The 26,942-nt window shown below is 36.0% G+C and overlaps 4 protein-coding genes across 8 annotated transcripts; 3 read left to right on the top strand and 1 right to left on the bottom strand.

Annotated features, from left to right (window-relative positions):
* The first annotated feature begins 176 nt into the window (after positions 1-176).
* On the top strand, positions 177-4,827 carry LOC115705376 (uncharacterized). 3 transcript variants are annotated; one of them, XM_030632704.2, is made up of 3 exons: positions 177-658; positions 1,389-1,628; positions 1,855-4,827. In XM_030632704.2, exons 2-3 carry the CDS (start codon positions 1,508-1,510, stop codon positions 4,545-4,547), a joined length of 2,814 nt encoding a protein of 937 aa, XP_030488564.2. In that variant the 5' UTR covers positions 177-658; positions 1,389-1,507; the 3' UTR covers positions 4,548-4,827. The 3 variants fall into 3 exon arrangements, with proteins under 3 accessions (XP_030488564.2, XP_060958088.1, XP_030488565.2); XM_030632705.2 differs by lacking the exon at positions 177-658 and adding an exon at positions 1,137-1,238; XM_061102105.1 differs by having other exon boundaries at positions 263-1,628.
* A 464-nt stretch (positions 4,828-5,291) lies between these two features.
* On the bottom strand, positions 5,292-9,874 carry LOC115705994 (uncharacterized aarF domain-containing protein kinase At5g05200, chloroplastic). Its single transcript, XM_030633486.2, has 10 exons — positions 9,577-9,874; positions 9,219-9,361; positions 8,140-8,253; positions 7,833-8,021; positions 7,593-7,748; positions 7,013-7,278; positions 6,819-6,916; positions 6,388-6,566; positions 6,173-6,289; positions 5,292-5,736 (listed from the first exon to the last, which is right to left on the bottom strand). The coding sequence occupies exons 1-10, from the start codon at positions 9,764-9,766 to the stop codon at positions 5,557-5,559; spliced, it is 1,632 nt and encodes a 543-aa protein (XP_030489346.1). The 5' UTR covers positions 9,767-9,874; the 3' UTR covers positions 5,292-5,556.
* Positions 9,875-10,022: 148 nt separating this feature from the next.
* Positions 10,023-24,563, top strand: LOC115705427 (uncharacterized). 3 transcript variants are annotated; one of them, XM_061102098.1, is made up of 22 exons: positions 10,023-10,180; positions 10,503-11,322; positions 11,446-11,652; positions 11,869-11,930; positions 12,485-12,965; positions 13,678-13,878; positions 14,199-14,454; positions 15,311-15,551; positions 15,672-15,832; positions 15,926-16,513; positions 16,810-16,976; positions 17,288-17,504; positions 17,591-17,791; positions 18,324-18,440; positions 18,658-18,900; positions 19,210-19,417; positions 19,614-19,831; positions 20,142-20,293; positions 20,415-20,679; positions 20,848-23,011; positions 23,788-23,863; positions 24,283-24,563. In XM_061102098.1, the coding sequence occupies exons 2-20, from the start codon at positions 10,508-10,510 to the stop codon at positions 21,115-21,117; spliced, it is 5,070 nt and encodes a 1,689-aa protein (XP_060958081.1). In that variant the 5' UTR covers positions 10,023-10,180; positions 10,503-10,507; the 3' UTR covers positions 21,118-23,011; positions 23,788-23,863; positions 24,283-24,563. The 3 variants fall into 3 exon arrangements, with proteins under 3 accessions (XP_060958081.1, XP_030488621.2, XP_060958086.1); XM_030632761.2 differs by lacking the exon at positions 23,788-23,863; XM_061102103.1 differs by lacking the exons at positions 20,142-20,293; positions 20,415-20,679; positions 20,848-23,011; positions 23,788-23,863; positions 24,283-24,563 and having other exon boundaries at positions 19,637-19,771.
* A 1,765-nt stretch (positions 24,564-26,328) lies between these two features.
* Positions 26,329-26,914, top strand: LOC115705132 (uncharacterized). Its single transcript, XM_030632371.2, has one exon. The coding sequence runs from the start codon at positions 26,329-26,331 to the stop codon at positions 26,809-26,811; it is 483 nt and encodes a 160-aa protein (XP_030488231.2). The 3' UTR covers positions 26,812-26,914.
* Positions 26,915-26,942: the final 28 nt, after the last annotated feature.

Genomic DNA, 26,942 nt, shown 5'->3' with positions numbered 1-26,942 from the left:
AGAATTTTTAATTCCAACTAATACCAAACACTTTAAATGAAAGAAAAAGCTTAGTAAAAAGCATCTAATTAATTATTAAGTAGTTATTTATTACCTGTACAGTTCAATTATAATTTTCGTATTTTTTCTAATAGAAAAAGTTGACCTGAACAACATAACGGTCAACAGTAGAGATGGAAAGAGAGGTACACGTAAGAGGACACGTCATCACATGGCTTTAGTTTAGGCGCCCGACTTCAGCTTCTCCGTTCGATTTTGTTTTCATATATTATTAATTTAATTGCAATTTCAATAATTATTTTCTTGTCTTTGAAGCTACGACTGGAAAAAGTGGTCCGCTCAGTGTAGAAAGAGGAGAAGATCGACCTCTATCAGAGCTGAATTTATGGGTCTTGTGTGGTTATATATATCGAGTGGGATGAGTTGACCGTTGACCATTAAGCTCCTTTAGCACGGCAGAGACTGGTCTATGTGCGCACGAGACGAACAAGAAGAAGTAGAACAAGAAGAAAAAGATGGATTTGAAAAAATTGGAGGTGGAAGATGATGAGGAACAGTAGTAGGATTTTTTATTTTCCTTTTTAATTAGGGGTTAGAAGCCCTAATAAACTTTTGACTGTGTAGCTCTCTGAGTAATTTCTGAGCAAGAATAAAGAAGGTTAGTTTTTCAATGATGGTTTACGAATCTTCGTCCTAATCGCTTTTGCATTTTAATTTTAAATCTTTATGGATTATTTATTTTTCATTACTATTAATCCCAGTGCATTATATTTTGGTCTCTGATCTAAACTGCAATTATTAATTTTTTTATGCTCGTCTTCTACTCGAAATTCTTTCTCACATTAGATTTGGTTCTTTCAAGGTTTTATATAATCTCATCTCTTTGAACTTTAAATGGTAAGCGTTAGATTTGCAACAAACATTTTTTTTTGTCTTGCTATATATTTGGAGACATGTTTGTTATTAGTTATTACTGTCTTAATTCTTATTAACTGAGTAGTTTAGTAATAAACAAAGATGATTGATTTGTTGTTTTTATTTGGTGCACAGATTCCAAATACCTGAATTAATGGGAATTATTTTTTTTAAAAAAATATATTTATATATTAATAAAAAGGTGAAAAATTGAATGCTATTTATACCATCTAGTTGGGAAGATAAACCTAGGAGACAAGCCTATCTATTTGTTTATTTTATTTTTCTCTTTATCCTTTGGAAAAATCTCTAGAAGAAATAGGGTATCGCTCAAAGATAACCACAAAAATTAGAAATAATTATTTGGATTTATATGTTTTTCTTTTTCTTTTTCTCCTCTCAATTTCTTAAATCTAGTCTAATTTAGTTAATCCATGTTTTAGTTTCTGATGAGAATTACTTTCTGTTTGCAGGTTGTATGAGCTTTTCATCAAATCATTGACTGTTATTATTGTTATTATTAACACTTGTCAAGTCTAGCAGTGGAAGCTCAGTTTTTTGTCTCTGGTTACTGCCACTAATTTGGACGGGCATGGCGAGTGAGTGTACCACCAAAGTTCGGCTAGTTAGATGTCCTAAGTGTCGATTGGTCCTTCCTGAGTTGCCTGAATTTAATGTATACAAGTGTGGTGGATGTGGTGCCACTCTCCAAGGTACTCTCTCTTATGAAAATCTAAGCAAGCATATATATACATAGTTTTTGGAACAAAAAGTAGTTTCGCAATGTGTTTTGTTACTTTGAAACAGCATGGACCTTACTATGCTGCTTGGTTCTTTTTCTTTTTCCAACAAGTCCTGATGTTGTTTTGTTTATGGTGTGAGGAATCTAAATTGTTGGACTGCATTGATTAATTTTTACTTGTAATGTTCTGCTTGCAGCAAAAAGTCGAGTTACCAGAAGCACGGCAACCAGTTTAAATGTTGCTGATGCTGTTCAGGGAAATCAAACAGGCCGTGTTTTTGAAGATAAAGAACCCGAATCAGGTAAGAAAGAGGTTCTTCGTGGCCCGGGAGAATGCTCTTCATCCCAAAACAATGAGTGGGATCAAAGTAGATCTAAGGAGTTTGATGGTGAGCAGGGTGGGGTTGTGAATCTACCTAGTGAAAAACAGAACAATGGGACTCATCAATTCAGCGAGTCTTCAGATTGTGATGTGGATGGATCTGAAGCTTCCAATGAAGTCGTTTCACCAATGGAGTTTGTTGATAGTAAGAATGAGGAGTTTGTTCGTCAGGAGGAGGAGGAGAGTCCTAATAACAAGAAGGAGACGTTTGCTCGTAATGAAAATGAAGAGGTCCAACAAAATGAGAACAGAGAGTTAGCTGATAATGGGGATAGGATTTTTCATAATGAGATCGAGGAGTGTGACGATAGTGGAAATGGGGAGCTTTTCCACAGAAAAATTGAGAAATTCGCTCGTAATGAGAGTGAGGAGCTTGCTCACAATGAGGGTGAGGAGTTTCCTCGCAATGAAAGTGAGGAATTTGCTCATAACGAGAGTGAGGACTTAACTTATAATGAGAATAAGAAATTTACTCCGGAAGTTGCTCGTAATGAGATTGAGCAATTTTCTCAAAAACAAAATGATGAATTCACTCAAAACCAAACTGAGAATTTTTCTCAGAAGGAGTCTTTAGGTTTGGTGGGAGTGGATGTAGATGTAACAGTCAATGGTGAGAGCACTCCATCAGCAGACACCAGCAAGAAGATTGGCTCAGATTCTAATATCAGAAACTATATTGCTGTCAACTATGGGGCTACAGCTGAAAATGGTTCAAGACCTAATCATACGGCTGTAAGAGAAAGGATTGCATCCGATTCTGTAGTATCTTCTCCTAGTAAACTGAAACCACCTCGGAGAAGTGTTCAACATGGATATGATCATCCGAGGTCTGAAGAATTCGACCCCAGCTCTGAGCTCAGTGTTCAACATGCATATGAAAGCAGTATCTCATCGTACGATGGAATGGATGAGCGATTTCCTAACCGCCATTTTCACTCATTTGAAAATAGTTACAAGGCCGAAAACTTTCGACATTCTGGAGAACGTTCAAGAGGAGACAAATTCCTGGCGCAACCTATGATGAATAGTGATTCTAAGTTACAACATCCAGCAAGGCCTTCCTGGTCAGATAAGAGCCATTCAGTGAACAACAGACAGTGGGGTCGAGATGAATTTGTAGAACCTGCAAGACATGACCGAAGTGTTCGAAATTGGACATTAGAGAGACATGAACATCATCCACCTAGTTCGGTTTTTGAACGAATAAATCGTCGAACTAGCTATCAGAATGGACGTCCTTCTGGTCAATTGCACGGTGAGTTCCACCGCAACTCAAGCTTTCAGTCACATGAGTGGTCTGAGGATCCTGAACAAATAAAGCTGAAACTGTTGGCATTAGTTTTTGATCAGCTTAACAAAACCCATTTGCATGATAAGGAGAACGAGGGAATTTCAGGACTCCCTTCAAACACAAGATACAACCCCAGGTACAATAATTATGAAGCTCCTATGGAGGAACGTCTTAATCCTCCAAATTATCGTAGATACCCTGGAGGATACAGCACTGGAAGCAACAGTTCTTATCGACGTAGGTTCAAGAAGATACCATTTTCAGGTGAGGCAACTAGCAGTAGTAGTCACCAATTTGACCCCTCCTGTGCCCATTGCTGTCCACCAAATTGGCAGCGCTCAGCTCAGTTACCTCCACCCTCACATTACAACAGTAGTGGGCCGTGCAGGGTCCATCCCGGTCACAGCTACTGCACATGTTGTAGCTCTTGCCCGGCAAGCCCTCAGTGGAGTATGGATTCCGAATATCCTCCATGGGGACGTGAAATGCAATCTGATGATCAGCGCCGGAGAAGTCAAGACATGACAAATTATTTGAGGGAGAAACAACGTCCAGCTAAGCGCCATTTCCGACCCCTTGCAGGTGGAGCCCCTATCATGGTTTGTTACAAATGCTCTAAAATCCTGCAGATACCTGCAGATTTCCTCCTGTTTAAAAAGAAGTGCCATCGGTTGAGGTGTGGTGCTTGTTCAGAGGTACTAAAGTTTTCACTCCATAAAGGATCTCATATTGTTCCTTGTGAAGCTAGTACTGTTGACCCTCCACCACCAAGTGAAGCCGAAGATTATGGTGATGATATAGATAGGAGAAGTATGGCTTCATCTTCTCAAACTCCACTTACTGGTCCTGCAACATGTTCTGAAGATTGTGGACTCTCTTGCTCCACCACACCATTTCACACTCCAAATGGAAGTACAGTTGACAGGAGAATGTCACTAGATTCTTTTGATCTTTCGAGGGATAGAGTGGAGTTCATTCCCACACAGTCTCAAGGGAAAAATAAGTCCAAATATGAACTCTCTGGGCCTTCCCCTAACATACCCAGATCACAAAATTTCTCTTCAGAAATTGAGGAGCTGCCACAAAGATCAACTTCACCACTTCATCGACTCATGGGATACTCTTCTCCAAGTGACGTGATATTTGGTTCAGTTACATCTGGCCGAGGGACAAGTACTTCATACTCTATGCTGAAAGAAAATCGAGCCAAGAACTGAAAAAAAAAAAAAAACTTTTTACTACTGAATACTAGATTTTTGTATCTAGTTCTCGTGTACTATGGCATTTTGAGAATTCAAATGGAGCCAAGGTTTCTTCTGCTGGTGGTGGATTGACACAGCCAATGTTTACATACAAAGGCTTCAACTTTTTCTATATACTTTACTAAGAAGTGCAAGATGTGGAAAATGGTTAAAAGAAAGAGTTTCAATTTTGTATATAGAAATGCCCTAGACTTCGATTTAATTTATTTGTTTGTGTATAATAATTTTTTTTTTTTTTAAATTTACACCCTTTATAGCTAAAATGAAAACTTTCTTGGTTTCTAGTTCATCAACTGTTTGTTTATGTTTTAATCAAAAAAAAAAAAAACTGTTTGTTTATGTTTTATTTATCTTAATAGATGCTACCATACCAACCATCCTACTTTCATAGCGTTGCAGGTTGTCACAACTTGTTTTTAGTCCATCTTTGGCTGGTAACTTAATTGGAGAACATTTTTGGTCAGATAAAACATATAATATAGACTCAATCTATTGCACATAAGAACAGAAACGATTGATCTCTCAATATGGTAGTACAACACTAAACTACTTAATATAAAGAAAACTCTAGTTAGACTAAGTGAAAGGCTTCAGTTAACTAAACCTATTGTTTATGTAAGCTCATAAAATTCTAACACTTTTTATTAAAATAGATGGAGCATGATATTGTTATGTCGAAATGTTTAGACTAACAAGAGATTTTATAGGGAAGATTTTCTCTTATTGAATAATGAAGTACAATTTGAAGGGCATTAAAATAGTAATATAGTTTGGCTTTGGAATGTACTTAACCAAAATATAGTACAAGTAGTAATCAGATTCATAACTCAAATTATTATATCCTCTTTGCCAAAGGCATGTAAGTACATGGCTATCCTGCTGTATTTATGCTCCTATGGTGTATGTTATTTCCAACACTCCAAGTAAATTTATTTGTATTTACATACAAGTCTATGCATCACATTCATCTGAAGTTGTCCCTGTAGTTGGTCCTTCGGTTTGAAGCGATAGAGATCCTCTGATCCTGGAGCATGTTTAAGTTTGGTGCCAGTAACCGGGTGTACCGGTCAAAATACAGCAACTGCTTCAAGAGAAGTGCAAATTCCCTTGGAAATTTTAATCCATATGATTCGCTCACCCGCACCTATCGATCAAGTAAACAAGTCGCTTAGCTTACGATAAAATGATCACATCAATTACTTCAAATAATAAGAATATTAATTCTACCATTTTCAAACTGTTTCTTGATAAAACCCCTTAATGGCCAAATTTTTATAGTTTTAGTAAATAACAGAATGCAACAGCATTTAAATTGACCGACTGACAGCATTCTTAGAAGTGCATATAGATTTTCAATGTGACATCCCCCATTCCCTTTTTAGCATAATGAAAATCTAGAACTTGGAATCTATATCATTTCAACTGTCTTTTAGGCATCGTATAATCCTGTTCCAGAAGTTCATAGCAATCTATGGGTCTCAGGCAATGAGAGCAATATGAATATGCACTTAAAGCAATTTGGTTGCTGATGAAACAGAAGGTCTTCATATTAAGCATTTAAAATCAGAAGAACAACTTACCACATCAAGGAAAAGTGCATTCATCTGCCTCTCATCAACAATCACATTAGCAGAGACAGCAGTTGCCCCGGTAGTTGTTCCCCTAGCTGTCGCTACAACTACTTCTGTATCCAAGTCCTGCATAAATGATGGTTTAATATTTGAACAGAGAGAAAAGGACATCAAGTATAATGTCCATTAAACATCAAGCCTTATGCATAATTTGTAATGCTTGCCTTCATTGATGAAAATATTTTCTCCAAGTCTCTTGCAAAGGCCTTGGAATCAACATCTGTGTTTGTAGCACCCATTTCAATCAAGGCCGAAGCCATTGATTCATATTCTTCAGTTGCAATTGATGACAAAAACACTTCCATTGCAGCCCAAGTTTTGGGGGCTATGCGGCCAACGATTCCTATTAAAAAGAAATATTTATAGTCCTTTTAGCTACAAAAGTAGAAACATTTCTCCAGCCATATATTGATCAAATAATTTGTATACCTACAAATTGATACGAGGCAGAGATTTATTGTTTTTTTCTTTTTCTTTTGAGAGCCAATATTATTGTAGTTAAGTTTCTATACAGCTCAGGAAACACATGCTTCAAAAAGGAGATACAGAGGTAATAAAAAAAATGTCACATATATAATCTTGGGGGAAAATGTACCAAAATCAAGAAACCCAATGCGGCCATCACGCAAGAGCCACAAATTCCCTGCGTGTACATCTGCATGAAAGGATTCACATGCAAGCAAACTGCCAAACCTGCAGAATAATTACAGAGCCAAACAATGTCGTAAAACTTTAACAAATTAAACAAATAGGTGAAAACCCATGTACTAAGTGATATAGTTGTCCTACCAAACATTTAGAGCAGTTATGAGACTGGTCTCTGGACTAGTAACAAGAGAGCTTATCGTGTCTAGGTCAGTAAGAGGAACACCATACAACCTCTGCATAGTCAACACACGTCGTGTGCTGCACTGGTAATACACTTTCGGAGCTGTAGCTTGCTGTGTCAGTCCCATTGCTTCCAAATATCTTCTAAATGACTCTATGTTTGCAGCCTCCTTTTGAAAGTCAACCTCTTCAAGCATGGACTGCCGTATGTCTTGTACGATACCAGCCTACTGAAAGGATGAGTACATTAACTGAAACTTGAAGAGTGACCATACATATGAAACGAGAACACTTATCGATCTGAATATGTTGCTTTTAGTAACATTAACATTGCCACAGCAGGAGTAACATCATAGTTTTACAAATATGTTAAGTTCGTCAGTGAATTGGAAAGATTCCTAATTTATAATCTTTCTCTTTGTGCAAAGTGCAAACAATTCAAAGCTAAATCAGTAAAAGAGAGGGATTTATTTTTGCTAGGAAATACACATTCAACTATTCAAGTTAAGAGCAGATGAAGAAGATTCTATCCACATTATACCAGTGATGTACGGCTTAATTCAGGATTCACAAACTCCAAAAGACGAGCAACAACGTAAACAAAGTTGAGATCTGCAACCAATATATCTTCTATACCAGGTTTCAAGACCTTAATAACCACATCCTCCCGAGAGCCTCTGAGCTTGGCACCATGAACCTAATTGCAATATCAAATTTTCAATTATGTTCTTTGAATTTTTGACAGAAAAAAATAAAGAGGATATAGAATCAAAGTACAGACCTGAGCTATTGAGGCTGAAGCAATTGGAATTGGATCAACATACTCATAAACACTCTCTATTGGTCTCCCTAATTCCTCACTTAGTATTTTTTTGATCTCATCAAAGGGAACTGAAGGAGCTCTATCAAAGCAATTCTGGAATTCCTGAACATATTCTGGAGGGAATAATGTGGGGGCAGAAGCAATAAACTACAGAAGGCATGCAAGTGTATAATTAGAGACCATGTTTAATGCATAATGAAAATGGCCGCATACTGAATGCATTATAAATATATATATAATTACTTTTTAATAGCACAAAAATTACCTGACCTAACTTGATATAGGTTGCTCCCATGCGTTCGAATAATTTCCTCAGATACAAGGGTGAAAGCAATCCAAGCTGAATTTCAGTTGGCAACCCAGTGGAGGAATTTGCTGACTGAAAAAACAAAGTGCATCCATAATACAAGGTACTTTGAGAACAAATTTGTTATTAAGTTAAGCGCATGCATAATAAGCCAGTTTGTCATTTATCTACATTATGGAAATAGAAATCCAAAGAAAAAGAATAGAATAAAAAGACGAGTCCCAAATAATGTGAATGTGATGAATGTAAAGCTGCTCAATCTTCTGCTTGTTTGATTTAAAAATAAAATTGAAAGCCTCATTGTATAATGAAAGAAAGACTGAAAGAACACCCTAATTAAAGCCTTGACAAATTTAAGCTCAACATTAAAGAGTCCATGTAGAAAACAAAAAAGTAACAGCAAATCACGGATAGAGGATAAAATTCACTATGTCCAAACAATGGCACAAGAGTTGTAGGCTCGTAGCAATACAACATGGAAAATACATAATGGGAAAACCTAAAATGATAAAGGTCCATTGAGCCAATTTCTCTCAATATTTTATTTCACCACAATTGTATAGAATTTGGGTCATTGTTAGAATGTGGAAGTGCGGTTTAGAAAGTAGGATGAAAGGTGAGGTGTGTGGTAAGAAATATGGCATTCTATCTTTCTTTTTTTTTTTGAAAGGAATGTGGCATTCTATCTCAAAACTAATTTAAGTGGAGTTTTCCATGCATCTTATATCTAGTATTAAGTCACCACACATATCAATATGAGACTCTCTAACCCACACAATCCCAACAATCCACTGCTTCTTTGCTTGATTGAGGGGCTCTATCCTCCTTTCTCCAATCTTGATCAATAGTTTCAGCCTCTTCAAGGGCAGGATTACAAGTCAAAAAAAAAAAGGGGGGGGGGGGGGGGGGGGGGGGGTAAGTCTTGGTCTTTGACTCTCTACTTTCTACATTTTTTTGTAAACTTGTTCAAGCCAATTGATTGGTAAGTTTGACATGGTAATAGTAATATGGTATCAGAAATAATTTGCTATAATTACCTTTGAAATGTCTGCCAGCCACTCTCCGCCGACCCCTAAAACAGCTTGAATTCCTTGTGCCATCCTCAGGGCACCCCTTGGACCTGTGTTTATTGATGTTTGGACTATATCCTCAACCAGTTTAGGCAGGTTCTCTATACTATCTGAAAAAAAAAGTATGAGACTTGAAACGAGAGCATAATAATATAATATACAATTTCTGAAACCCGAACAATATGACTTCACATTCGAATTTTCTTATTTCATATAGCTCAATAAGAAAACTGAGCTAAGACCCAGAAGCCAAAGCAGGAGCAAAACAAGTTTGAAGAACATAGAGAAGTAAATGGAGTATAAAATTCAGGGAAAAAAATAAGACCTTGGAAGCGTGAGGAGAAAACATCCTGAGCTTGTGAATAGCGAGCGAAAAAAGTGAAATTCCTTGAGTTGGAGCGAAAGTTGAGCTGTTTCTTCGATCTTAAGGGAATCCAACTGCCCATTTGACGATGACCATGTTGGAGCAGAGGCAAACGACCTCCACCTCCTCTTAGTGCTGATACAACCGCCATAGTCAGCTTCAGCTTCTTCTGCTTCTTTCTTTGTAAATTTCAACAGAGAATGAAGAAGAAGGTCACGAGTTGGATGGTTGGACTGAAACGAAACGACAGCGTTTCCTTCTCATAATAAACGACATCTGAGAAAGCGTTTCGTGTAAGAGATGATGCCACGTAGCATCGCTAGAGGCAAATATCTGGATGTCGTTTACTGTTCAAACAATGAAAACAGAAGCGACATGTCGTTTATTCTACCTATCTCGTATAAACGACATGTGCCTATTTCTTAGTTTCACTTCAAAACTCAAAGTACACGAAAATAGTTGTGTCCCGTTTCTCTGCAAACTGTTATGTGGAACTGTGGTGGCGCGTAAATTTCACGTTTCATTCTCGGCTCTCAGAGAGTAACCCCATTCCCGGCTCTTTGAAGTAAGATATTTTCACGTTCCTTTTTTATTTCTCCTTTTGAATCTTTATAGTAAAATTCTGCAATATATTACAGCTGCTATAAATCGTGGTAATGTCATTGTTCATGGTTTCTTTCCAATGTGTTAAACTCCTGCGTTCTTCCACAGTTCAAGTTTTGTTTTCTTAAAATTGTGAAATTTCTTATGTGGGTCTACTTGTAAACCATCTTAAATTGCTTTTTCACATGTGAATTCTATGTTAAGCTTTGTATTTGATGATTACGATATGAATTATAGTTGAATTTTCATGAAAGTGTATAATTACATATTTTTTTCGGCTGTAGTAATAATGGGCAGAAAGAAGAACAAGCCGCAACGTTCTGTTGGGATAGTTTTGAATAGTAATGAGACTGATGAGCAGACGGAATTGGGAAGAAAGAGATCTTTAAAGTCTGGGGAGGCAAAAAAGAATGATGTTGAAGAGCCTTATTTCGTTGAAGTTGATCGGTCTAGTTGGATTTCGAACGCCCACCTTGATATTTCCGAAGTTGTTTTGATGAATTTGAATTTTAGAGAAGGGTTTTCTGGTCATGAATTGAGTGCAGATTTTCTTAGGGATGAGAAGTATTTGTTAAGGTTTCAATTGTGCAATGTAAACAAGTGTGTTGATCGAATAAAGTTAGGCCATTGGCCTGTTCTACCCTCAACAGATATATTTCTTGAGTTAATTGAGAAACCTGCCATGGAGGAAGAGATGGGAACTTGCTCAGTGATTTTATCAGGGACTTTTGATGGGTCTGATGAGGGTATAACTGGTCTTGTTCATTTGACAAGCTTGAAGTTTATGACATTGAGACCAATTATGGAGGTTGGGCTGTCAAAGGATACTGCATCGCTCAGGATGAGAGTGGAGATGCTTGGGAGTGCTTTTGATGCTTGTGAGTCACTTCTTGATAATACAAGGGAGATATGGAAGAAGAGTATGATGAATGCCATGGCTTGGTTGCGTCCGGAAGTGGTTACTTCGGAGGCTCGATACGGTGCCAGAAAATGTGCAGAAATGGACTTTGATGTGCATACAGAGATAGCAGAAGAAAATTCCAACCCTAAGAAAAGTGGAAGGTTTGATGTTGCTGGGTTTTATGAAGCCATTAAGCCTCCAAAGTGAGTATCGGGATTTTTCATTGTCATGTGTTGATGAGGATCCATTCTCTCTTCCCAGAATTCAATATTTATTTTCTCTCTTTCAATCCTGGAGTGAAATCCGCTGGTGTGTTTTCTGTGTAGAACAGATGCAATGCTTGAGGAAGACTTGCCTGGTTTACTTCCTGAGTTGAGGCCGTATCAACGCCGGGCTGCTTACTGGATGGTGCAACGAGAGAAAGGAGGTTTACAAAGTAAGCTGAGAAATGGAGAAAGCCAGTATGTTTCCCCTCTATGTATGCCTGTGGGATTTCTCAACACTCATTCAAAAATGTTTTACAACCCATTCAGGTATGACCTTATAAGGGTGTGGAAGTTAGTAAGACAAATATAGAGTTTGGTTTCTTCTTTTATGTGCTCATGCTGGTAGCTTTCCAGGGAAAGCCTCCTTACTCCTCCCTCCACCCCCTTTCTCTATATGTGCACACACACATACATATAGAAATATAAATATGTATACATTTATTTTCTAATGCACATGTTGATATGCTAATCGATCATCTTCAGTGGAAACGTGTCGTTGCAGCCTGAATCACCTTCAGCATACGTTTGTGGTGGTATTCTTGCTGGTAATCTTACAACCTCACAATAATTCTGATTGCTAGTAATCATGTCGCTGTAAATCTCTAGGTGAATGCATTTAGTTGCAGTATTATGTTAAGATTTCCGCTTGGTAAGAAGTTAGATATTGCTGTAGTTTTAATAGTATGACTCTCAAAATGGATTTTTGTTGGTATAAGGGAAGAATTTTAGTAAATATTTCTAGAACTCCATAGTCCTTTTATATATCACTCCAATGTCATGCTAGCCACTCGACATGTGCTGTGTGTTGACATTCATTGTATAGCAACATCAACAAATAATTTGGACACAAGACAAGCCAGAATAACAATACTGACTAAATTGACACCACTGATCTATGGAAGTTCTTCTATGCCTTTTTTTTTTATTAAGTTGCTGTTTTACTATTCTTCAAAATTGTTGGCTTTGTCAACAATCTTCGCTTTGGTTTAATGATTGAGCTGAAAGGTTTTTGTTGTAAATGCTCAGAAATATCAGCACTAAAATAGATTGATAGTTATCCAACTGCCTTGACCATTTTTTTCCCTGGCCACTACTGTAGATGAGATGGGTTTGGGGAAAACTGTTGAATTGCTGGCTTGCATCTTTGCTCATCGCAGTGGAGCATCTGAAGACAGCCTCTTACTTGATACTGAATTGCAAGCTACCAGGTGTCTTAGAAGATTGAAGAAGGAGCGTGTGGAGTGTGTATGTGGAGCTGTAAGTGAAAATTGGAGATATAAAGGAATATGGGTACAGTGTGATGTATGTGATGCATGGCAACATGGAGACTGCGTTGGTTATTCGTGTAGAGGTAAAAATGTAAAATCCAGAGGAGTTTCTGATGGACAAGGAAATCAAGAGAGATCGTCTGCTGACAAGAGAAAGAAGAATGCAACCACAATAGTTGAAAGAGACGGGGAGTATACATGTCCTTCTTGTTCAGAACTGATACAAGCTACTGACTCTCCTGTAGCTAGTGGTGCCACTCTTATAGTGTGCCCTGCTCCTATATTGCCCCAATGGCATGCTGAAATCATACGGTAATCTCTTCGTTTTCTAGTATCCTGCATTTAGAGATATCACTTTTAAAGACTGAATTTGACTTTAATCTGGCTTGATGTTAATTTGGTTTGGCTAATGTTCCTGAACTTCCCTGAATTCATACTTTTGTATTTGCTAAGATATTGACATTTTTATGCCTTAGCTTAAAGGATTTTTATTGTCACCCAAAGTCGCATTTTCTCATAAAGTGTATCAATTACATATGGGCAAACATTATCGACTAACGAAACTCTTGTGAAGCAAACCTTTTATCTTAATGTATGAAAATCACAGAGACATGAAGAGAAATGATTTATTTGGGTTTTCTGTTACCACTTTGATGATCTCTAAAAAAGTCTAATGAATACTTACTGCTGAAACTGAAATCTGGATAAGGAGTATAAGTCGGTTGTTACAGTTCTTTACCAATTTATTGATGCCTAGTTTCTTTAATTCATCTCCTGGTTGTAAATGCTCTGTATATTATTGCTTAGTTACTTATAGTTCTTTTTATACTCTTATTGAGTGTGTCTGTTGTGTGTGTGAGTGGTGCGGGGTTTAAGTTCCCATAATGGAGTATCTTATATAAAAAGAAAAGATAAGAAATAAGCTATTCTATTCATAAATTGTTTGAGGATTCAGTTACTTATAATATTTCTTGTAATGTATTTGCTATGAAACTGATTAGTTTGCTGTTATTTGTCACCATAGCCATACCTGCCCAGGTTCCTTAAAAACTTATATCTACGAAGGAGTAAGGGACACATCGCTGTCAAATAAATCTATATTTGACATCAATGAACTTGTCAGTGCTGATATTGTCTTAACAACCTATGACACACTTAAGGAGGACCTGTCACATGATTCAGATAGGCATGAAGGGGATAGGCGCATCATGAGATTTCAAAAAAGGTTCTTCCAGCGCTTGTGACATTTTTACTTAATATTTATTTCCTCAAAATATGCTTTTAGAAGAATGTGTTAGAAATAAAGTTTGTGAGGATCTTATATAACATATAAATGTAGTGCAGAACAATTTGATGTAAATATATAATTCTTTTGCCATAAAATAGCAAATAGTTAATGACTTTCTTTTTGAAAGGATAAATAGTTAATGACATAATTCTTACATATATATAAATATATTTATCTTCATATATATACATATATAGGGAGAGAGAGATTTGATGGATATGAAAGTTTTCAAGACACTGACAGCTAATTTATTGCAGGTACCCAGTTATTCCTACTTATTTGACAAGGATATTCTGGTGGCGGGTTTGTTTGGATGAGGCGCAAATGGTGGAGAGTAATGCGACTTCCGCTACAGAAATGGCATTACGCTTACCTGCTAAGTACCGCTGGTGCATAACAGGGACTCCCATACAACGCAAACTTGATGACCTATATGGGCTTCTTCGGTTTCTTAAGGCTAGTCCTTTTGATGTTTCTAGATGGTGGACTGAAGTTATGCGAGATCCATATCAGGTAGCAGACTTCTTAGGATTTTCATTTATTCTAGAATACAGTAATAAGCTTTATGGAGTACTGAATCAGATATATTCTTATTTACAAGTTTGTTTTAAAGTTGTTACATGCCAATTACTTAAACAAGCTCATTTTAACTGTTTATGTCTGTCAGCTTTGGTCTTTAAATTTATGTTTGACAAAACCTTGATAATAACTTTTAATTAACTAGTTGGAAATTGTTTGTCATGTCTTTGAATTGAACCAATAAGGGAATTTAAAGAAGTTTTTTTTTTTTTTTTTAAGAAAGAAAAAAAAAACTTCTTAAAATTCCCTTATTGGTTCAATTCAATTTTTTTTTTTTTTTAAAAAAAAAAAAAAGTGGAAGGTTTCAATGTTAGGATTGACTCGTGTATGAGAAATTCATTGTGTACCACATAGTGGAAGTAAGAACTTATGGTCATTGAACATTTTCTTTCAAGCTGCTTGAGACAAGCAGACATGATGTCTTCAAGATATGTTAATATGCAAATGGTATAGAGTTCTGGAGTCAAAAAATAAAAACAAATGATAATCACTTTTAATTTTCTCATTGTGTTAAAAACACAGTAGACGAATGGCTTTCTGCTTCATTTGACATCTTTTTATGCAAAAGAGCCTCAAGAAAAAAATATTTTAATACTGTACTGTCAATAGCCAGTAACTCACATTGCTGCTAGACCCATGGACTGCCCACTTAATTTATTTTCCTGTAACCTGTGTTTATCTGCTTTCTTCTAATGATGTGCATTTTGTCTGTCCTTTTCTTTTCTTGATGTGAGAACCATGTTTGTATATATCACACCAGTTTCTCAATTTTGATCACTGTCTATGGCAGAGGAGAGATGCTGGGGCCATTGAATTTACTCACCAATTCTTCAAACAAATAATGTGGCGTTCATCAAAAGCACACGTAGCAGATGAGTTGCAACTTCCTCCTCAGGAGGAATACACCTCTTGGCTCACTTTCTCGCCAATTGAAGAACACTTTTACCAGAGGCAACATGAGACTTGTGCAATTGTTGCTCAGGAAGTTATTGCAAGTTTGAAAGATGAAATTCTCAAAAGAAATGTCTCAGGTTTCTTTTTCTTTTCTTTCTTTGTTTTTCCATCAGTGAAGATTTGGTTTTTAAAACCAAAAATTACAAGTAGGAGATGATATTTTCAGATTTTAAAAGTTATTTCATGTTGTTCTGTAGCATCTGATGGTTCATCTGATCCTTTCATCACCCATGCGGAGGCTGGAAAGCTTCTGAACACACTCCTGAAGCTACGTCAAGCTTGCTGCCATCCTCAAGTGGGAAGTTCTGGGCTTCGCTCTTTGCACCAGTCTCCCATGACTATGGAGGAAATATTAATGGTGGTTTACATTTTTTTTCTTATATATTTCAGTGTGTTTCCCAGCACTTATTATAATTAATGTACTGCCTGCTGAAAGTCGTCTGTTTCGTAGGTTCTCATAAATAAAACCAAAGTAGAAGGAGAAGAAGCTCTTAGGAGATTAGTTCTTGCATTAAATGGGCTTGCAGGAATAGCTGTAATTGAGGAAAAGTCTACTGAAGCTGTATCACTATACAAGGAATCCTTGGCTTTAGCTGAGGAGTACTCAGAAGATTTTCGCTTGGACCCTTTGTTGAATATTCACATTCTTCATAATCTTGCTGAGATACTCCCACTGGAAGCAAAGTGCTTGGAACAGTGTTCCCTGAATGGGGAGAATCTACCGGTAAGCCCTGGCAGGGTGGTCTTCAAGAGACAGAACAATGAAAAGTGTGAGCAGCTTGTTTTTAAGAGGCGGAAAGTTCGTAGGAAAGACAACTCAGCAATTGATGCTGGCAACCCACAGGATATTACTTCTGACATTAAAGAAAATGGCGTAAATGCCAACCTAGAAGGTGATAATGTACCTCGCACATCATGCAGTTCCACTGGTGATGAACCTTTGAGAACTTCCTGCGAGAATATGAAACAGAAATACTTATCTGCTTTTAGTGCAAGGCTTTACAGTGCTCAAGAAGAATTTAAAAAGTCATTTAAGCAGGTAAATCTTATCTAGCCTCTACTATGGTCACAAGAACAATATGTAGCACTGTATATCAGACTACAAACAGACTATTTCATGTCATATTTTATGGCATGCAACACACAATATTTTTCTCGTATGTGTTAACTGATAGATTCTTGCAGATGTCTCATTCAGTGTGAGAGATCCATGTGTAAAATCAATTTAGAGTACATTCTTATTAGTCTAACTATACCAAGTCGATTCACTTGAAGTGTCCCCTGTTTATTTCTTTTTGCTATTTCTAATCTTCAACTAAATGTTATCTGTTTAAGGTTTGTTCTGGAATTAGTGAAAGAAAAAATCAACGCACAGATTGGTGGATGGAAGCCCTTATTGATGCCGAGCAGAACAAAGATTTTTCATTTGAATTAATCAGAAAGATTGAAGAAGCCATATCAGGAACTCTAAACAATTCAAGATCATCGAAGATGCCATCTGGGTAAGCGATTTTTTTTTTTTTTTTACAAATTAATATGAATATATATTTTTCAACCCCCTGAATCTGGCAATCTCTGAGAATTAAGAAACTTACTATGATAGGTGTTAGAAATGCACCATAAGCTCCACATAATGGACATGTACCATAAGTCTCAGTGTCACTAAATGGAATTTCCTAAAACTCATAAATTGGACAACTCTTTCTGAAGCATAGATGTACCCCTGATAAGAATATTTTTTGGATTGCAACTTGTTAATGGATTTCGAGCTTTTTGTGTGGACATTCATTAATGTCAAATAATTTTGATCTAGTTTCCGATCGATAAGTGGCCTTAAGTATCATATTCAGAGTGGTTTGGACCTGCTGGAATCCTCTAGGAAAGTTCTACTTGATCAACTTTTGGAAATTGATCAGACTATGGAGAATCCAAGGGAGGAGGATATTGAACGTGTAAGATATTGTCAAAACTGCCAAATTAATGGCGATGGACCTTCATGTGTTATGTGTGAACTAGACGAATTGTTTCAGGTTTGCAACAAAGGAACTGTTAGTGTTTGATTTATGTAGTTTTGTTGTTCATTTTTCTGGATTAACTTATTTATGCTCTTCAATAGCGTTATGAAGCAAGACTTTTTCGTCTCAATAAAGCACATGGTGGGATAATTTCGTCTGCTGAAGAGGCTGTAGATCTGCAGAAAAAGAACTCTGCTCTCAATCGATTCTATTGGAACTTGTCACAGCAAAATAAAACTTTAAAATCAGCTTCCAATGATTATGAAGAATCAAGAAAAAGAGATGTTCGAGAAAAAGTGGTGGTCAGTTACCCTGACACATACTATCTTTCCTATATCTTTGAAGCAGAGTAATTTAGCATGTGTATTTTGTACCCATTAGATCCTTTTCATGTGAGGCCTTCATTTTATTTATATGATACGCGTTACAAGAATATATATTTTTTTGTGTACTTACATATATGGGTTAAAGTTGTCGATAACTCAAGGGTTGATTTAATTTTCTCTACCTCACCAGAATTAGTTTGTTGTTGCTGTTAATGAATGAACAACCTACATAGGGGAAAAAACTTTGTAAACATAAACAATATTAGTAACTGTTCTTATTGAATATAAGGTTCTTCGTTCGCTCACACAAGAATTCAGGCAACCAAAAAAAAAAAGGGAACATTACTGATGATTTATTCTCATGTGTTTGCATCAGCAAGAATGTGATCAGTTTCTTTTGCTAACTCTGCCAGCTACTGATTAAACCTGACATTTTAATGGACAGAATTGTGCCAATTATTTGAAACTCATCTTCTCTGCCTTGTTGTTTTTGGATTTGGATTTGTAGGTTTCAAAATCTCCGTCTGAATTGGAGGTTGTTCTTGGAGTTATAAAGAGTTATTGCAAGACTCACTTGGGAAGAGATGGTTTGTCAGCAGCAAGTAAACACCTACACATTCTTGAGGTATTGCATTACCAATCCTTTTGTTAGTGGCAGCTACTTATGACAAAGTCTCATCTTTGGTTGACTGATTTTACTAGAATTTTTTTTATTTTAACATTTTTCATACGATCATTTTGTTTGGATGCTTGCTCTATCTCAGATTTTACAGGATGCTCAAGTTATATTATTGCATTCAATTATTCATATCTAATTGTTTTTATTCTTGTACCTGGTTAAGGGCATGAGAAAGGAGTACGCTCATGCAAGGGCTTTGGCAATTTCTCAAGCACAAGTTCTGCAAGCTCACGATGAGATCAAGATGGCTACTACAAGGTTGCAGTTACAAGTGGATGAAGATGATAAATCCTTGAATGCCTTAACTAAAGAAGAGTTACCTTCGGCTAGCGTGCAGTACTCTAGTGACAAGTTCATGGCCTTGCACTTGTTATCGTGTATTAAAGGGAAACTTCGTTATTTAAAGGTACATGCACCGAATTTCATTTTCTGCTGTTTATATTTAGAGTATAGCTTACCATTATGAAGTATTGGGCATTTTAATGATTAATGTCAGGCTCAAAGGTAGATAGAATCGTGGGTGCCTAATTTCTACATTTCTTGTGCTTCCATATAATTAGTGCTCGTGTCCTAATATTTCGCTTTAATCTACCTCTAGCATAGCAATAGTAAACAATAATAGACTAAGTCCGTTATTCTGATTTACTTTGCTATATACAAAATTTCCTTCAAATTTGGCTATGCTAATTCCTAATTCTCTTCAAAACAAAACCAGGGTTTAGTGCAAGCTAAACAGAAATTTCCATTAGAAAGTCCAAACAGCTCCTCGCTAACTGAAGAGGCAGCAGCAGCTTCTTCATCAGCTAACACTGAACAGAAAAGTGAAAGCATACTTAAAGTTGATGAATCATGCCCAGTTTGTCAAGAGACTTTGAGCACTAAAAAGATGGTTTTCCAATGTGGGCATGTTACATGCTGTAAATGTATGTTCTTTCGATCCTTTAATTTTTCTCTTCTTAAAATTGTTTGCATTAGCAGTGAGATGTATTTTTATAGTAAAAGGCAATAAATGTTATACAGTTGACCAAGTGAGAATTTCTGTATTCAATTTGTAGAATCTACTGCACATGCTAAGCTAAATTTGATTTAATTCTTTTTTTTTTAATTTCATTCCAATAGGTTTATTTGCAATGACTGAACAGAGAATACTTCGAGATAACAAGGTTCACGATAAGTGGGTAAAGTGCCCTACTTGTCGAGAGCATACCGATGTCGGGAATATTGCTTATGTTGATGATAGTCAAAGTGATTCTAGTAATTCTTCTATGATTGATACAATTGAAGGTCTTGAAAGTAGTGCAGCAGCCATCGTGGTTCAAGGTTCATATGGAACTAAGGTATATTTCCTGGTTTTGTAAGTTTTTATAAAACTTATATACTAGATTTAAGTGCCAATATTATACAAGTGTGTTTGCATAGTTCCACCTTTTACTTATTTAATTATTCCTATGCTTTAGTTATGGGGGCATAAACTATGTTAGTTTCCAGATTGGGCATGTACCATATACACCCTGATCTTGTGAATTTGGGCTCTAGTGTTTTTCATGCACAATAAGTTTTTAGTAATAACATCTACATTCCAGTCTCTTTCTTTCTCTCTCTCTCCCTCTCTGCTATACATTCACATTACGTGGTATGCTTTTGAAGATTGAAGCAGTGACAAGAAGAATATTGTGGATCAAGTCTAAAGATCCAAGAGCAAAAGTCCTTGTTTTTTCAAGTTGGCATGATGTCCTTGACGTAATAGAACATGCATTTACCGCTAATTCTATCACCTATATTCGGATGAAAGGAGGCAGGTAAGATAATTATCAAGCTTCATAATTGTATCATTCTATAGTTGGCCAACACTTTTCATTAAAAAAATTGTTAGGAGTGAATAAATATGAGCATCTGACTTCAATTATCTGAAAAATGCAGGAAATCACATGTTGCAATCAGTGAATTTAGAGGACAAAAAAGCAGCCCAAAAGGGAAGAAAAAGAAGCCTTCACAAAAACCAGAAGAGCAGTCTGTCCAAGTGTTATTGCTGTTAATTCAACATGGAGCCAATGGCCTCAATCTTTTAGAAGCACAGCATGTTGTTCTTGTTGAGCCTCTACTCAATCCAGCAGCAGAAGCACAAGCAATCAGTCGGGTACACCGAATTGGGCAAGAAAAGAGGACACTAGTTCACCGTTTCATTGTATGTGTACCTTTCATACGCTTTGCTCAATTACTACTGTTGATTCATAAGCTAATAACAAATTGAAACTAATTTACTCCTGGTTTAGATTTTTTCCATGTATGCATCCTCTTATTCTCAATTCAAATGCATGAACTACTTACTATGTACTTGTTTTCTTGGTTTTAGGTGAAAGACACAGTTGAAGAGAGTATATATAAACTCAACCGAAGCAAGAACACAACATTGACATCGTTCATTAGTGGGAAGACAAAGAACCAAGATCAGACCTTTTTGACACTAAAAGACATTGAATCCCTTTTCTCAGCTGCACCGTCCACAGTTCCAGCACCGGAAAATGAAGATGAGATGACCGATAATTTAAGACATTTGCCACCTTCTACGGCAGCCGCTATAGCGGCTGAGAGGAGACTGAACAAGCATACATTGTCATCATAACTCACTCACGCAACTTGTAATTATTCCTTTCTACTGATTGTGTAAGTTCTTAGCTCTAACCTTTTTTCTGATTTCTTTTTTAATCTTACTGAATAGACTAATCACTTCCTGTATATACTATACCATTTTAGTAGTTGTATTTGAACTTTGTAGAGACTAATTCAGAATTGTAATTGAATGATATTCATGTGAAAATGGTAGATGTTGAGTCTCATCTTGGGCTAAAGGCTAGTTGTACTTTTTATTTTTAATCCTGGTTATCCAGTTGTAAAAGACAATGTAAACTTTGAATAAAAAAAAAACTTAGAATATATGCTTGGAAAGTTAATGGTAGAGCTTTGACATCTGAATTTTAATAAACGTTTAGCCTTTTTATGTATTTTATTTTATTTATTTATTTTCTTTTAAATGTATTGAAAAGATGTAGTGTTATTAAAATATGAGACATTTTAGGGGAATCCAAAAAAAATTTCATTATTTGATAAGGAAAACTTCATTAAACGAGGAAAAAACAAGGAAACAACTACAGAGCCTCTAAAAGGCTAGTTCGAAGAGGAAACAAAGGGAGCAGCCCTAGCAGCCATATCATGATGGTTCCTTATGAACTTTTGTATGGAAGAAAATTTAAAAAACCTATTCACTGGGATGAAGTGGGTGAAAGAAAGTTCTTAGGTCCCAAAGATGTTCAGAGAACAAGTGAGGCAGTTGATAAAATCAAAGCGCGAATGCTCGCAGCTCAAAGCAGACAAAAGAGTTATGTAGATCCAAAGCGTCGGGATATTGATTTTCTGATCGGGGATATGGTATTTCTCCGAGTATCACCTATGAAGGGCATTAAACGCTTTGGTAAGAAAGGAAAATTTAGCACGAGGTTCATTGGACCTTTTGAGATCCTTGAGAGGATAGGGCAAGTAGCGTACAGGTTGGCTATGCCTCCAACGCTGGCAGCTGTACATGATGTGTTCCACGTTTTGATGCTTCGGAAGTATGTCTCAGACCCGTCCCATATTCTGAGTTATGAAGCATTGGAAGTTCAGCCAAATTTATCATACGAGGAACAACCAGTGCAAGTACTAGTCTTGAGAAACAAGACAATTGCACTGATAAAAGTATTATGGAGAAATAGTAAAATAGAGGAGGCAACCTGGGAACTCGAGATGGATATGCAGCAGAAATATCCAGAGTTCTTCAGGTAAAATTTAGGACGAAATTTCTATAAAGAGGGAATAATTGTAATACCTTAAGATTAAGAAAACGGATTAGCGAACTCTAACTAGTTAAATATGTATTAATATGGAATTATATCATTATATTTTTTATTATATGTGAATTAATCAGATAAATGACATGTTAAGACCCCGTTGGAAAGCCAGGGGCAATTTCGTAATTTTGACCCGAGAAGGGTAAAACTGTAATTTTAATATTATTGCATGCTTATGGACGATATTATTATATTGTATACTTGTTTTGTCTTTCTACATGTATTTTCTAACAAGTTGGCGCGGTATAGTCACAATCGGTATTTCGGATCGAATCGGGTTCGGGGCCGAAATATATTTTTGGGATTTTATTTTGGCATTCTATGATTGATTGAATAATCTGAATTTATTTGAGTATGATATGTGATAAAATGATAATTATACCCTTGTTTCATGAATATGTGATTTGGTGACCCTAGGGGCATTTTGGTCTTTTTGACCATTTATTCTATTTTCAACAAAATGGGATTTTTGGTAAAATGAAATGCATTACTTTCTGATTTTTCTTGGCCTAAACCGACCCTCCCTCACCCTTTCTATTTCTCATCTCAAAACTTTGGTTAATTCTTGAAAATTGCTTTGGATCAAGCTAGAAATTTGGTGATCTTGGTGCTTGGATTTGAGTATAGCTTGAGGTAGTCCTTCTATCACTTTAATTTTGAATTTTTTGCTGAAATTGAAGATTGAAAAAGCATGTTTTATTTGTGATTGTGTTCATATATGCATGTCGGTGGAAATTGGATTAAGTGTGGTGTCTTATGCATGATTAAGTTGTTGAGTTGATATATATTGTTCTTGTATGTTTTAGATGAGATTCTGGGGTTGAGTTTGTGGTTGGATTCTGATTATTGGCCCTATTTATGGTTGTGTTCATGTATGAAGATTTGGTTTTGAGGTTCAAGCATTTATATGGAAGTTATGTTGAATTTTAGCTCAAGTTTAAGCTTGCTTTGTGTGTGATTAAATATGAATTTTGGATGCATATTCTGTTGTGAATTAAAGCTTGAATTTAGTGTTTTTACTCTCTGTTATGATAATTTATAATTGTGGTTTATGATTTGAGAGTTTGTTGAAGTTTTGGGTATATTTGGATGTGTTTTGAGCTTAGTTTTGAAGCTAGAAAATGGGATTTCCTGAGTTTAGAACACAAGCGCCGCGCCGCGGCCCGCCTCTGTTAAAATCGTGGGTTTTCAACCCTGGTGTCGTGGCCCCATATGGGGAGTGTCGCGACCCGCCCCTCGTTTCTGGGCAATTCGAATATTCATAACTTTGTGATTTGAACTCTAATTTGGGTGTTTCGAGTATCGTTGGAAAGCTCATTCTGAGCTCTTTATGTTTATCTGGATTTGAATGCCAATTTTATAATTATGTGAAAATGGATTTAGGGATTAACCCTATTTGTGAATCTCAGAAACGGTGACTAGGATTACCAGAACTTGGTCAGGAGCACTCGGGAATTTGGAATCTTCACGTTTGCGGGACATCAGGTAAGACAATAGTTAGCACGTACAGTTAAGCGCGGTGGTGCTCATGTTGAATATTATAATTGTGATTAATTAAAAGATCGGGATTAGGGTTATAACCTTAGAGTGAGCGGTTGTATAGCCTAGGGTTATTACCCTAGTGATTATTAATGTTTAAATGTTATGCCATGTTATATATAGTTGAGATTAAGAATTATGCGTTCAAGGCATAATTTAGTTGGACTCGGTAATTAGAATCGAGATGGACCGTTCTAAGGCCTTATTGTAAATAGACGTGTGAGCGTAACACGTGGGTCTATGCCACATAGACGTATTTAGGCGTGTGAGCGTTATTATTGTATGTGTAATATATATATATATATTGTGATTATTGATATTTATATTGTCTTGCTGGGCTTGGCTCATGGTGCTCTACTGTGCAGGAAAAGGTAAATCTGTTTGTGATCAGCCATGAGTGCGAGAGCTTGGCGGTGCTTGTACATGTTCAGGTCACACTAGACCAAGCAGGTTGGAGTCTACTAGTGATGTATTTTGTAATCTCTGATTTTGCCGCTTAGGTCGGCACGTGACTTAAGCTTGTAATATTTTGTGAAAATGTTTATGGGATCCCGAAACATAACTTTTGGTTTATTTGTAAAGTTTAAAATTATTACAAATTTTATTTTCATTCTGATGTAAATAAAGTTTAAATTTTCTGCGCTTATATTTTCAATAATTCTGAATTAGTGGAATTAGGGTTTCATTATCGATTACCGTGACGTGCCTAATCATTAAGGTGTTGCACATATTTAGTTTCTTTATCTTAAATGAGAGAGAGAAAGTTGTGACAATAATCCAACAATTATTGGTTATCTATTTTTATTTATTTATTTTTTTTTGGCTCAAAAAAAAAATTATTGGCTTAACTTTGAGAGCATAAATAAAATAATGTAATATGAAATATGATGGGTTGAATTTACTTCCTTTTTGAAATTCAACCTTTTGCCACTCCAGTCAGATCAAATTACCAACTAGAAGTAGAACTACGTACCATAAGAAATCACTATCCAATCTTTCAAATCTGAAAAGCATAGCCCCATTTTTTTCTTTGCTTGTGTAGCAATTTGTGATAATAAGAATAAAATGTCAACAATTAATCAATTTAGATAATATCAGTTATCAAGTAGTGTAGGAATGAAATTCTACCGTAGGTTTAGAAATTTATTATAAAATTAGAATGAATATAATTCAAAATAATCACAAGTTTGATAGATTTGTTCCGTACATATAATTAAAAGTAATTAAGGATCTCAATTAAACTCTTCAATTTTCGTAACCAATAAAAATTAAGTGTAATCACACTAGATAATTTAAAATATTACTATTTTTAGATACTTATATAGTTGAGTTTGGTTGGAAGGAATGAAAAAATACAAATGGAAATGAGAATATGAACAGAATAAATTTAAAATGCATAAAAAAAATTGATAAAAAAAATTATTAAATTTTTTCTCATTATGTATTGGAATGGTTTTTCTTTCTATTTTAAAATGGAATAGTCATTCTACGAAAATGGTAAAAAAGTCATTCTATTAGAATGACATTCCAATACTTCAACACTTTAATATGCAACCAAACAAAAAAATAAAATAAAAATTGTTTCATTTTCTTTCCATTGTATTTAATTACCTCCAATCAAACGCCACATACTTAATATCTATACATATATTATTTCAAAAAAAAAATATATCTATACATATATTGTATTTAAAATATAGTATAATTATTCTAATTTATAATTACTATTCTAATAATTATACTATTTAATAATTATATAGTTATTTCCAAATGAATGCTAAATATTTGATCCTTTAACAAAAGAAAGAAGAAAAGTATAGCCTTAATTCATCTAAAATCAAAACTTGAAAAGTACACATAAAGACTTGCAAGTTCTACATTATGTAAAATTTACGTAACAAATGATGTGTCGCATAACTCACATTTATGTTCATCCTCAATATGAAATGTATTTGGATTAAATCCAGTAGTAGAAGGCAACAATTAAAACTAAAAAATTTGGACCACATGACATGACCACTCAAAATTGGGGCTATAACTTTGACAAGTTGAACAAGATTCCTATGTTTACTTAACGTAATCCAAAGAAAATTGGACCCAATTTTAAGGCCTAGGAAGAGTTTCACACTATTACTACTGCTGTTACTAGCTTAGGGAAGGTAACCTTACACAATGACACATGACAATCCCCTCGCACGTGCCTATCTTCTCGAACGCCCTCCTCATCCACTTCCTCACACGTGTCCTTACGCCCTTGCACGTGTGTGCGGTGTGATCTCCTTTTGCTACGTGGACTACTGGAGTTGGCGCCCTACATATATATATATATATATATATATAGTATTAGTATATATAGAGTTGTATGGGATATTAGTCAAGAATAATCTTCTAGTTCGATCCAGTAGGCTCTTATGGAAGTTGTTCCACTTTCTCAAACCTGTTTTCCAACCTCACGTCCTTCTGTTTCTTGCTGCCAAAGCCTTATTACGCGCCACCTTGATGTAAGATGTTCGAGAGTGTGGTGGTCTAATAATAATTTGTTACTTAAAAACACGAGAGTGAAAATGGCTGCGGAGTGTGCCACCAATTTGGGACCTGTGGAGGTGACGAGATCATCAGATCATTTCGATGACGAGATGGGCGACGACGCTGAAGAAGTGGCGGAATGGATGAAATCCGGGAGGTTGAAGGAGAAGTGCGGCGGAGCTGAGAGAGGAGTGGTGGAATTGCTTGAGTGCTTGGAGAGAGAGGCCATTATGGGGGATGACCATGGGAGAGAACCAAATGATTACAATCGAAGGGCTCAGATATTCGATAGAAGCTCTAGAGTTTTCCAGGCTCTTAGGGAACGTGACACTAATACTACAACTCCTGCTACTGTTGATGGTGTCTAACAATCTTGGTCTGTTAATGTCGTAGATTATGTTTTCTTCTTCTATTTCCCCTTTTCTGTTATTATGGTAATAAGAAAAGAAAAACAATTTAATTACTGTGATAGATGGCTGTGTTATTTTCTTGATAGATT

Source organism: Cannabis sativa, chromosome 1 (assembly GCF_029168945.1).
Source record: "Cannabis sativa cultivar Pink pepper isolate KNU-18-1 chromosome 1, ASM2916894v1, whole genome shotgun sequence".
NCBI lineage: Eukaryota > Viridiplantae > Streptophyta > Magnoliopsida > Rosales > Cannabaceae > Cannabis > Cannabis sativa.
The sequence above is the reverse complement of the archived record's forward strand: the minus strand, read 5'-3'. Positions and strand labels throughout refer to the sequence as shown.